This window comes from Hyla sarda, chromosome 1 (genome assembly GCF_029499605.1).
Source record: "Hyla sarda isolate aHylSar1 chromosome 1, aHylSar1.hap1, whole genome shotgun sequence".
NCBI classification, from domain to species: Eukaryota; Metazoa; Chordata; class Amphibia; order Anura; family Hylidae; genus Hyla; species Hyla sarda.
Window position 1 is genome coordinate 179,482,196 of NC_079189.1, and position 13,804 is coordinate 179,495,999.

A 13,804-nucleotide genomic window follows, 5' to 3' on the forward strand; every position below is an offset into this window, starting at 1 on the left:
AATGGGAGGGGTCTTGGGTGGGGACTTAAGGATTCAAATGCGCATGTGCACAGTAAAAACGTATACGTTTTTCCCGTATGGAACCGTATTTTGACCACGATTTTGTCTCCGGTTGCAACCGCATACGTTTTTTTTAACATGGACGTCAATGGGAAACGCACATGTATACGGTTCCATACGGGAAAAACGTATATGTTTTTACTTTGCACATGCACATTTGAATCCTAAAGTCCCCACCCAAGACCCCTCCCATTTAAAATGGACAACATTTTCAAAAACTTATGTTTTTTTTTTCTCTATAAAAACGGACGGAACAGTATGCACTTTTAAAAACAGTATACTGTTTAAAAACGCATACAGTTTACTTTTTCCCATACTGTTCCATCCGTTTTCTCCCCATACAGTTTTTGATAGAAAACATATGCGGGAACCGCAGTTGAAAAACGTAATGTGAGCCCAGCCTAAAACGGCAGTTACAAAATCCATTATAGTTTATGGGATTTTTCTAATAGCCGTTTTAATCCGTTATAGCCCGTTATTTTGTGACGGAAGATAGTAACGGGAGAAATAGTGCATGCACTATTTCTTCCGTTACTATCTTCCATCACAAAATAACGGCCGTTATTAATAACGTGCTATAATAGGTTATAACTAAGCTGCTGTGTGTGATGTTCCGTACCCAGCACATGAGCTGGTACAAACACACCCTCTCTATTCATCTCTATAGGGGAGGCGAAGACTATCCCTGAGTCTGCACCTCTCCCATGGAGATAAATGGAGGGGGCATGTTTTTACCAGCTGATGTGCTGGGTACGAAACGCGCTCTAGCAGGAGAGGTCATGGGGGCTCCCAGCAGTAAGCCCCCCTTTGATCAGACGTTTGTCTCCTATCCTGCGGATAGGGGATACATTTCTTAGCACTGGACACCTTCTTTAACTTCCTCCAGGGCATACGGCAGTTGATAAGTACAGTAAAACTTGACTTTTTTACAATTTACAAATCTGTATTCAAGACGTTCGGCACTGCTTACTTCTGTACCTTCGGCGAACGGACTCTAAGTCGCTGTAGCGGTGATGGGTATGATGGTGCTCGGACACATATAAGAAATAACCTTGGTGCACTTGATAGAAGAATGAAAAAGTTGGCACTCACCAGTATTCCAATTCAGCAATATTTATTGCACATATTCACAGCCTATTACATGTACAAGGGAGGACAGAAGATGGTACCAGGGGGGGGGGTATCACATAGAGGCGACACCGGGGTTTCGCACTGAATAGTGCTTCAACGGGCCTAATTTACAAATCTGTATACATTTTTTGTGCTACCAGCTGACTGAGGATATAGGAAGTTGACTTAAATTCTATTTTAACTGAACAAACTTGTTCACACTGGAGAAATTCAGCAAGGTAATTTTTCTCACTGAATTGTTCAGTGGATTTGCACCGTTCAAAAAGATCTGGAATTGACACTTATGTCAACGGCTATTTGCCATGGACATAGGCACCATCTCATTAACCCCTTAAGGAGGACGGACCAATTTTTTTACCTTAAAGGGGTATTGCAGGAAAAACTTTTTATTTATTTATCATCTAGCTCCAGAAAGTTAAACAGATTTGTAAATTACTTCTATAAAAAAAATCTTAATCCTTCCAGTACTTATCAGCTGCTGAAGTTGAGTTCTTTTCTGTCTAACTGCTCTCTGATGACACCTGTCTTGGGAGCTGGCCAAAGTAGGAGTAAATCCCCATAGCAAACCTCCTATGCTCCAGACAGTTCCTGAGACAAAGGACCTCCAAACCAGTAGACAATAAGGCACTGAGGGACCAGGCGATGGGTAGAACAACCAGTTTATTCCCAACATGCAACGCGTTTCGCGCAACTGCGCTTCATCAGGCATATGGACAGGGGGAACAGGAAGCAGTATATATGCACACTCCAAGTTAATAGATTAACCCCTTGGTGTCAGAACAATCATTCACCATGGGAGTCACAAGGTACAGAACGCACAATGGGCATGAACCCCTAAAGTGCATAAAGAACAACATCCCAATAGCACATCAATAAAAAATATATACTAAAGTGCAAAAAGCGCATGAATATAATGGCACTCACTAAAAAGTGAATGATGCATAAAAATAAATATATGTAGACGTACAAAAAAGACACCAGAAAATACAAAACTACAAAGGATCAAAGATTAATATGCATAATAATGACAATCAGCGAGTGTTTTCAATAGTTTCATAGAGTCCATAGAGTTCATAGAGTCCATTCGGGAATAAAGTGCATCATTTAAATATTGAATAAGATTCCCGATTAATACGTTTTTGTAATCTATTTTGAACAGTATTGGGAATCAATTCTAAAATCATAAATTTCAAACTAGCCGTGTCCCTATTATGAAGCGTAGTAAAGTGGCGGGACACACTGTGCAGCATGAATCGATTTTTTATGTTGGATCGATGCTTATTCATAGGAGCCCGTACTGACTGCACAGTGCGCCCGACGTACTGAAGATGACAATCACAAGTCAATAAATAAATTACAAAGGAACTCTCACAATTAAATGGACCCTTAATAAAAAAACACATCATTAGTGGTCGCTGATTTGAAAGAAATATCAGTGCACACCATCTCACAACAAAGACAACGCGACAAAGTAAATCACTTCTATTTAAAAATCTTAACCCTTTTAGTACTTATCAGCTGCTGTACACTACAAATATACTACATAGAAATTTGTGAAGTTCTTTTCTGTCTGACAACAGTGTTCTCTACTGACACCTCTGTCCATGTCAGGAATTGTCCAGAGCAGGAGAGGTTTTCTATGGGGGTATGATTCTAATCTGGACAGTTCGGACAGGGGTGTCAGCAGAGAGCACTGTTGTAAGATAGAAAAGAAATTCACAAATTTCTCTGTTTTATACAGCAGCTAATAAGTACTGGAAGGATTTAGATTTTTTAATAGAATTCATTTACAAATCTGTTTAACTTTCAGGCACCAGTTGATTTGAAAACATTTGTTTTTCTACTTGTTTCCACCGGAGTTCCCCTTATAATTTGACATGTGTCTCTTTTCGTGACATATTGTACTTTATATAAGAGGTGCATTTTTGTTGACACATGCAGCACTTTTTGTGAAAAACTCCAAAATATTGGGAAAAGCTTGAAAATTTCTGGTGTTAAATTTTTTTTTATGGTGTACACTGTGTGGTAAAAGTGATGTTATATTTATTCTGTGGGTCAGTACGATTATGGCGATACCCATTTAATAAAGCTTTCTATGTTCTTTTCCCTTTTCTGAGCAAAAATTATTTTTCTGCCATTCATTTTCCAACAGCCATAACTTTTTTATTTTTCATCTGACGCCATTGAGTAAGGGCTTATATTTTTTTTTGCAGGATGAGCTGTACTTTTTATTGGTGTCATTGTTGCGATACTTGCTACCTTTTGATCTTTTTATATAGCTATTTGTGACCAAAATTAGCGAATTTTGCGCTTTTTTTATGGCATTCACCGTGCGGCATAATTTACATTATAATTTTAAAGTACACGTCATTACGGACATGGCAATACCTATTATGTATAGGATTTGTGTTTTTGATCTTTTTTGGTCATAATACAGGGTTTTTATTGGGAAAGGGGCTTTTATTTTATTTTTTACACTTATACTTTTATTGAAGAAATTTTTTATTTTATTTTCATTTTTACAGGTTATACTATGCTGCATGACCCGATCAGCTGCACAAAGCACAGCCTGTGCGATCCAGACTCTGACTGGATCTCACAGGCTTCCGTAGCAGGCAGACTGGAGGTCATGATCTGACCTCCTGCTGCCATAGCAACCTAACAGCGACCCGCGTTTGTATTGCAGTGCTGCCGTTGGTGAACAGGGGGAGCGCAGCATCTAAGGGGTTAATGCGGCAAGATCACGGCCCATGCAGCTGTGGTGGGACTCCGCCACCAATCTCCTACGCTGTCCGCAGCAAGCAATGCAGGAGATCGCTAGGAATTATGCATACGTCCCAGCGCACGGATGTGTGGGAAGGGGTTAACACCATCCAATTCCACCAGAAGATTAAACATGTTCAATCTTCCTCTGAAATCCAAATATCGGTCGGAAGTTCAGCGAAACTCCCATTAAATCATTGCAGAATCTGCACAGAATTCCTCATGAATATTCCACACTGATTGTCCGTAGTGTGAATGGAGCCTATAAAGTATTATCTAAAGCGCACAGAATTATGACTTATACACAAAAACGTTATCCATATTACCTGAAACATTGGGTAGATGTTATCATCATCCTCCAGCATATCATTTAAATAGGAAAGTGCGGAGCTCACTCTAACCCAGGGAAGATAGTCTTTCTCTTTATGAAGATATTTCGTTAAGTCAAGAGAAATGTTGTAATCCTGTTTTTCAGCACTGGGGAGAAGATAATAATCAAAACTTTTTTTTATAATGTATAAATAATATATTGATATATATTTATCAAAATAGTGATTATTTCCCAATCATATTAAATGTGTTAACAGTTTACACTATATTGTGCCTTGATGAATCATATCACACAACAATTACGTAATACTTCTTTATTATTTATTTATTTATATAGTGCCTACAGATTCCGCAGCGCTTACAATTATGGGGTACAAACAAAGACAAGTATCAGACATAAAATTACACAATAACTATTCAAACAAGAGGTGTGGGGATATATTGAGGATATGTTGAGGATATGTTGGGGATATGTTGGGGATATGTTGGGGATATGTTGGGGATATGTTGGGGATATGTTGGGGATATGTTGGGGATATGTTGAGGTTATGTTGAGGATATGTTGGGGATATGTTGGGGATATGTTGGGGATATGTTGAGGCCAATTAGAGACTGCTTTTAGACATTGGTTTATAGCGCATGATGTCTTCTATGCTATTTGCAGACAGCACGGTAAGAATGCAGTAATAACTAATATAAGAGAAACCATAGAAACACATAATCTAATATTTATGTTAATATAAAGTACTTGATAATAAATATGTATTTCATGTAGTTGTCATCTGGATGAAGAACAACTGAAAGGTTTTTTGGGTATTCGCATATGTGGTGGCCCAGTATGGGAGTTATCCCGTACCATTGCTGCCCTATCAGACAGCCTCCCTGCAGTGTCCCCTGGGGGCCCTTCCACCTGTCCCCTCATGTACATATGTTTTGCCATTTATTATGCTGTAAAGTAGTGTTATCTTTTTTTCTAAGAGCGGAGGAACGTGCTCTCGATTCACCCAAAGTGCAAGAAAAAGTGCAAAATGTGTTACACTAAAAAAAAGTCCACAAAGGATGCGGTCTATTGCAAGCTCTTCTCCTACAGGAGAGAGGCCCCTCAACAAACCTTACCCTTCGCCTCCAGGTTTGATGTCACTTTTCATCAAAGCTACTAAGGGACCACCGAAAAAACACTAATACTTAACTTTTAATAGAGTATGCTAAAAAAAGGGAAACATCTATTAAAAGTTAAGTATTAGCGTTTTTTCGGTGACCCCTACTTTTGGTACACTAATAGCAATTTTAAAAATTCGGTGATACTCTTACTAGGGGACCACAAATGCTACCGGCATTCCCCTTGACGTTAGCCAAAGTATCTGTCCGCAGAGCCGTAAACTATCGGTACCCTGCTCATACAGGAGTACCCAGGGTTTTGCAGGGAGGTGCAGAACCTCATGGCCACACACACCTCCCCTATACCGCTAGGAGGGACACCCAGAAGGGCTACTGCATCCCAACAATCCTGTGGGCACACAACAAGTAAAAGGTGACACAGTGACAAAAATAAATAAATAAGTGAATGTGCACAGATATGCTGCACGGACATCCAGCCGGATCTATAAAAAATGTCTCTGATCCTAGCCAGAATGCCGGGAATCAAGGGGTGAGTGTAAAGAAGTGTTTTATCTTTAAGAAATGTTTCCATGTGATCTTCAGTTGTCATGTGAGTTATCATGTGATTGTTACCCAGGAGGTATCAGTGACCAGGTGACTTAGGGGTGACCAATGAGATCCCACCAGAGTCTCCGCCATAAAAGCCCTGGGAGGAGTCTCTTCTCTCTCTTAGTTCCTGAGTCTTTGCTGAGGTGCAGTCGAGCCTAAGAGTCGAGCCTGTATCAGGAGTCATAGGAGGCCTCAAGTCAAGTCCGCAGCCACAAGATACAAGTCTACAAGTAAGCTAAAGTCACAGCTTAGTCTGTTTCCAGTCAAGTCAAGTCAGTCACTGTCATCTATTGTCAAGTCAACGTGGCCTGCACTAAATTGTCCAACACCACTTTGTTCTTTCTGCTAAGCTGAGGTCCAGTGCAGTTGAGTCTAGAAGTATGTCTGGAGTCATAGGAGGCCTCAAGTCAAGCCTGCAGCCACAAGCTATAAGTAAGCCAGTCACAGCATTGTCAGTCACAAGTCAGTCAAGTCAAAGTCATCTGTAAAGTCTGCGTGGCCTGCACTAAATTGTCCTATTCTACTACAAGTCCCAGCAAGCCCTTAAGGTCTCTGAAGTCACTGATCACCTCCGTGGGCCCGGCTACACTGTATAGACTGTACCATTTGTCACTCAGTAAGGCTACCATTGTCCGTAACTTGGCGTCAGAGTCATTATTTCCCCTGTGCCTAGTCCAGGATCCAGCGGTATACCTTCAGGTGGTATTGAGGATAAACCACACCCTGGCATCAAAAATTCAAGGGGTTAATGCCATCTGCCCCTAGGGTAATTCCATCTTCCCTGCATCTCACACCCCATACCACACATACAGACAGTGGCAATGGTACTTTTTATGGTAAGCCATGTCAGACTGACTGGCTGCCATTGTGGTCTGAATATAAAGGTATAGAAACCATTTCTAAATTTAAACAGTGACAATCTGTCTTCTTTCCTATTTGTATTTTTTTATCAGAAATGTAGACAGAAATGCCAGGCCATTCTCTGTGCTTTGTAACTTCTGACATGCCATTGTGAGTAATGAGTCATTCTGGCTCCCTGGGGCTCTTATCCAAACTGTTGTCTTTGGCGGTTAAAAATGATTGTGCATCAGCCTCTCTTCTGGGACATCTTAGAACTTTATTGTTGAGAGAGATAATTCCCAGTGAATGTTGTGACTGCATCATGCAGATAGGAAAGATGACGATGATAAATAGACAGACCAATCACCAGTCAGTCATGATATTAAAGCCACAGAAGCATGGACTATACAAGACCTCTGAAGTTGTCCAGCAATAACGTTTCAATAATTTGTTCTACAGCAGCTCTTTGGTGAGGTAGGACCATGTACAGCTTTGGCTTCCTCTGCACAGCAGTGAGCTACTAACCTTGGCTCTGGAAAAAAACTCACGACCTAAGGGGCATATATAAGGAAGTGACCCCTCGTTGGACTACTGTTCACCCACACTATAACCAAGTGTATTGGGTTTAGTGTGGTTAACAGGGTTAACAGTTTTCCTTTAAACCATTTTCATAGGTACTAATCATTGTATACTAGCAACAACCCACAAGGCCTTTTATTGTTGAAATTAGGAAAGTCACTCAGATCATTATAGTCACCATTCTTCCTGTTTCCCACACAGAACCAGCGTATAAATCCTGCCAGTGACATCTACACTGGATTACACCTCTCTATGAGGGACATTTATCAATGTTTGCTTATGTATTCTTTTTTTTTTAGTAATCTTTTCCTTACTTTTTTTTTGCTTATGTGTGACTTATTTATCAACTGGTTTCAGCCTGTTGATAATTTTCTTTCACGTAAGCAATTTTTCCTTTTTTACTTTGGTAGTAGCTTTTTCTGCTCCATGTTTGAGCTGGAGTAAATTTAGTCAATTTTTAACGCTGTTGCGACTTTTTTTTGCGCAGTTGCGACTGTCGCAGTTAATAAATACCTGACTACCCGTAGTCCATTTTAAAATTATTACTACATAGTTAATTTATGAAAAACTTGCTTTTCTCGCTTTCCAGTCAAAATGTCGCACTAAAAATCGCGTAGTCGCAGTTGCGACAATTTTGCGACAATTATAGTAAAGAAAACCTGACTAAACCCGTTGATAAATGTCCATAATTAAGTCTGTCATGTCTGTGGCTGTTCTTGGGGCAGCCTTTGAAATTTCCACTTTAATTTATTCCAACTACTGGCATAAATGATAGTAAATGTAATGGGACACAGTGGACCCATCCCCTGAAGTGAAACCCTACCTATTTTGTAAAAGTGCCATGGTTAACCAAAGAAATTGAGTGCACGTGATCAGCATCATATCCAGAGGTTGCCTTTGGAAATATATACGTATGAGTGCTGCCAACAATGCTTCAGAGGTTAAAGGGATGGGGGGGAATCAGCCTCCTAGTGCTTAGACCATTCGCTACAACAATTATTTGGTTTAGATGGTGCCAAGCGTGTGTGGCAGCAACCAGGTGAGGAGTACAAAGACAAGTGTGTCTTGCCTACAGTCAAGCATGGTGGTGGCAGTGTCAAGTATTCACACATAATAATGACCCTAAACACACCTCCAAGACACCACTTCCTTTCTAATGAAACTGAGGGTAAGGTTGATGGACTGACTAAGCATGTCTCAAGACCTAAAACCTATTAAACATCTGTGGGCATCCTCAAATAGAAGGTGAGCCATGAAGGGGTGGAAATGGACTAGAGTAGTGGAAGAGGACTCCAGTGGAAACCTGTGAAGCTGCGGTGAACTCCATGCCCAGAGGCTTAAAGGCGTACTCCGGTGGAAAACATATTTTTAAATCAACTGGCGCCAGAAAGTTAAACAGATTTGTAAATTACTACCATAAAAAATCTTTACTCTTCCAGTACTTTTTAGCAGCTGAATGCTACAGAGGAAATTCTTTTCCTTTTGAATTTCTTTTTTGTCTTGTCCACAGTGCTCTCTGCTGACACCTGATACCCGACGAACTGTCCAGAGCAGGAGAAAATCCCCATAGCAAACCTATGCTGCTCCTGACACGGACAGAGGTGTCAGCAGAGAGCACTGTGGACAAGACAAAAAAGAAAGTAAAAAAAAAAAGAACTTCCTCTGTAGCATACAGCTGCTAAAATGTAATGGAAGGGTAAATATTTTTTAATAGAAGTAATATACAAATCTGTTTACCTTTCTGGCATCAGTTCATTTAAATAAAACAAAAAAAAAGTTTTTCACCGGAGTACCCCTTTAAGGCAGTTTTAGAAAATAATGGTGGCCTTACAAAACACTTTGGATCCAATCCAATTTTACTTAGTGGTGTACTCACTTTTGTTGACAAGGTTTAGACATTAATAGCTGTGTTGAGTTATTTTGGGGGGACATAATATTAAACACTTATACCTGCTGTACACTCACTACTTTATATTGTAGCAGAGTGTCATTTATTCAGTGTTGTCACATGAAAAGATATAATAAAATATCTACTACAAAAATGTTCTGTAGCTCTGGCCTAGCCAGAGAAGTAAAAAATAGCACCAGCCCTGAAGTTCTCTCAACATATAATGTGGTGTCTATAATATATATATATATATATACACTGTAGTCCTGTCTTATGAAATGACTGCTGAGAAGAAATTTCTACAGGTTTCAGCTTATTAAAAGGCTCAGTGGTCAGAGAAAAAGAAACCAACAATGCTCGAAAAAAGACACACTCTATATAAAGCATTGGTGAAACATCAACAATTCTTGAAAATAGACACGCTTTATATAAAGCATAGGTTCATTTTTGAAAACATGTTTCCTTTAACTGACAGATGTATGTCTCCTTCCAAATATAACACTACACAACCTTATACTCACCTTGCTAGGGCAAAAACATCATCTATTAACCCAGCTCTGTCTCCTGGCGTAAAAACCTAAAATAAAAGTAAGTCAAATCCAATTGTATAAAAAACGATGCACTATATACACATAGAGAGTAATCTTTCACATGCAACTATTAAGATATCTGCCCAGATTTGCTACTGTGCATTTTGTGACAAAAAAATGGTCTGACATTACTTCTACCACTTTTACTATGAGTCTTAAGCACGTTTTTTGACACTTTCGCCTTGGTCTCACAAAAGGGGCTTAGTCATGATAAAAAGGTTTGTCGTATGATGTGCCGATGTGTGCCAAAAACCTGGTGCATTTAAGCCAACTAAGGCTGGGTTCACATACAGTATGTCTGGTATCCGCCATAGGTGAATTCAGCCTCAATCTGGAGGCAACTGATGACGCAACTGATGACAAGTTGCCATCAGTTGTATGGCATCCGGCGTCCATTGTTTCTGGATGGCAAGTAAGTTGTGTTCCCCAGTCCGGTGCTCTTCAGCGTGTACAACAATCCGGTGTCAAAATTGAGATGCTGGATGATTGTGAACTGTCCCATTCAAATGAATGGGATCAGTTCTAGCATCAGTTTCTGTCCTGTGCATGCCGGATTCCTGATATATGTGAATCCATCTTAAGAGTTGGTCTAAACTAAGACTAGACAGGCTTAGTTTACACTGTCTACAAAGTAGCCAGTTTAATAAATCAATAAAGCTGTGTCCAAAGAGGATCAATCTGTCTATTGACAGGATGATATAACCATTACCATAATGGGGGATGGGGTGGCACCATTGCTTCTGCTATAGCCAGGATTATGAATCACATTTTGAAAATGTGATTTGTCCTTTGCAACCTGTACTAGAGGAAAGTCTGTACACACAGACCAGCTCTTCTTTCATATATGCTTTTATTTAGAGGGTAATAACCGTACTTACTGAACTAATCAAAATTATATATTTGTCATAAATTACTCTAAGAGCTTTTGGTATTTATGCTAAAGGTTATTAAGTACAGTCTGTGCTCTGACTACCTTACCTAAATGATCTATCATCTTCCGACTCTTGCTTTTTGCAAATAGGCCATGTTTCCATATGGCATCTTGGGCGTTTTTTTGTTTGTTTGTTTTTTAACTGTGCTACAGTCTAACAAATGGCTAAAAAACACTATGGCCCAGATTTATCAAACTGTATGAGAGAAAAAAAAGTTATTTTCCCACAGCAACCAATCACAGTCCAGCTTTCACTTTTATCAGAGCTTGTTAGCTGAGCTGTGATTGGTTGCTGTGGGAAAATAACATTTTTTCTCTCATGCAGTTTGATAAATCTGGGCTTACGAGTGAAAAAATCTGCCTAAAAAACTATTCAAAGGCAAATGAACAGCTGAAAACAGCCGGTCTCTTCGCCACTGCCAGAGTGCGCGCTGCCGACAAATTCTACTTGAAGACTCAGAACTGGACACCAGCTGGAGGGTTATAAGTTAAACCCCCGCTGGCTGAGGACTTCAATTCTTAAAGGGGCATACCCATATGGTTTATTATATCCCCTTGATTGAGATCATGTGTGGCAGTAGTGGAGAAGAATTATAAATAATCTCTGACTGTCTGATTGGTCACTGGACTCTGGCATATATACTATTTTTAAGTAACTCTTGATGTTCTGTTAAACTCCCCTGATGACGTCGTTTAAAAAGGCGACAGAAACGGGTTGGGTGAACTAGTCACCAGTAATGGATGACTAAGGGAGTAATTCCAATTATTTGAGTTGCAATTATCATACTCAAATAAAAAAGGGGAGGTGCTTATGTCTTAGTAATATAGCACTCCCTTGATATATCTTAACAGCTCTCTTCTCCTTGTTTAGGTACTTTCTGACATAATACAAGCACAACATTCACATATGTGTTGCTTTTATTAATTTTAAGAATGGAAATAAAAGGTATTTTTTAGGCACCTCTTTCGCTGGTACTGGTCAGCTGGTGATTTATAACATTTTTTTATAACTTTTTTTTTTATACATTTGCTTTTTGTATTTTACCTGCCTCAGGTGTTCTCATTTGTAATCTGCAGTGGGTTGCATTGGAGGAGTTTCTCCTCACACCTTGCACACTATAAATCTGAACTTCATCCTGTAAGCAGGCATCACTGATGAAGGATGCACCTGAAACGCATCTGATGTTGGCTATGGTTGCTGTACCTGTTTTTATGTGGACCTTCAATAAAGCTGGATGTGTTTTTACTCACTGCTGGATCCACGCTTCTTCTGTGTAAACAATAGACCAGTGTTTTCTAACCAGGTTGCCTAATGCAGTTAAAAAACTGCAATGATCTCCCCCCCCCCCCCCCCCCAGCTGTCGATCCACCCATTGAAGCAGACAGGCTTCTTCGAACACCTGACTAGTGATGTAATGTCTTGGGCTGCACTGCAACCTAGGAAAACCTGAGACGATACTCATTTTGTTACCATATTATGAAGAACACTAACTTTACAGCCCCCCGCAGCACAGTTAAATAAAAAAAATCCCAGGATACCCCTTTAAAGGGGAACTCCCGTGGAAAACTTTTTTTTTTTTTTTTTAAATCAAATGGTGCCAGTTAAACAGATTTGTAAATTACTTCTATTGAAAAAGCTTAATCCTTCCAGTACTTTTTAGGGCTGTATACTACAGAGGAAATGCTTTTCTTTTTTGGATTTCTCTTCTGTCACGACCACATTGCGCTCTGCTGACCTCTGCTGTCCATTTTAGGAAATGTCCAGAGCAAGAGAAAATCCCCATAGCAAAAATATGCTGCTCTGGACAGTTCCTAAAATGGACAGCAGAGGTCAGCAGAGAGCACTGTGGTCATGACACAAGAGAAATCAAAAAAAGAAAAGCATTTCCTCTGTAGTATACAGCCTCTAAAAAGTACTGGAGGGATTAAGATTTTTTAATAGAAGTCATTTACAAATCTGTTTAACTTTTTGGCACCAGTTAATAAAAAAAAAAAAGTTTTCCACGGGAGTACCCCTTTAAGGGTTATTCCTATTCGCAAGTTGTCCCTATCTGTTAGATAGATGATAACCAGCTGACTGGTGGGGATCTGACTGCTGGGACCCCCACTTAACACAGGTAAAATGTTACCTGACATGAATGGAGTGTACAGCGCATGGGCTGCGAGCAGTTTGGTACCTACTGATCAGCTACTTTTCCCCTATCCCAGTGATAGGTGATAACTTTTGATTAAAGGGGTATTCCAGGAATTTTTTTTTATTTGACTATGCTACAGGGGCTGTAAAGTTAGTGTAGTTCATAATATAGTGTCTGTACCTGTGTGTGACGGTTTTCTCACAATTCTTATGTGATTTTCACCCCACTATTTAGCAGCATACAAAATGACTTGTCTCAGATTTTTCCCAGCTTGCAATGTGGCCGAGACCTGACTCACTAGTCAGCTGATGATAGGGAGCCTGTCTGCTTCAATGGGTGGAGCGATCGCTTGGTGGGAGAGAGATCAATCTGCAACTAATGCAACAGCTGTAGGCACCCTGATTGAAAACCACAGGTCTTTTGTTTCAATGGGTGGGGTGGCTGATGTGTGGGAGGGAGGAAAATGGAATTGTGGGATTTCTAGTCAAAAAAGAAAAGTCAAACAGGAAATACCAGTTCACAAAAAGCTAACCACAGTCATGGTAATCTCACAACTTAGCCATTTAGTCCCAAGACAAGCGCAGATCCTTCCTAAGCATGTCCATTACTCTCTGCCAGGTATGAACTAAAATCACCTAATGGTGGATAACCCCTTTAAGGTCAAAGAGCAAAATCTGGCTTAAACTTTTTTATAGTGAGCGCAAAACCTCAGTAAATGCAATGGAGTGGTGGCTATACAATTAATTGACTGTTCCTTTCCTTCAGGGTTATTTTATTTAAAAAAAAAAACAACAACAAACAAAACAGAACATGTTATATGCTGTTAAAGCTGGAAAAAAAACTTAAAATT

General features: G+C 39.8%; 1 protein-coding gene across 1 annotated transcript in view; it reads right to left on the reverse strand.

The window, feature by feature from the left end:
* Positions 1-13,804, reverse strand: part of ENPEP (glutamyl aminopeptidase) — a 73,402-nt gene that overhangs the window by 15,584 nt on the left and 44,014 nt on the right. Inside the window, exons 13-14 of the mRNA XM_056564554.1 lie at positions 9,820-9,875; positions 4,281-4,431 (exon numbers count right to left, since the gene is read on the reverse strand). Coding sequence (XP_056420529.1) covers positions 4,281-4,431; positions 9,820-9,875 — 207 coding nt within the window. The remainder of the gene's footprint in view (positions 1-4,280; positions 4,432-9,819; positions 9,876-13,804) is intronic.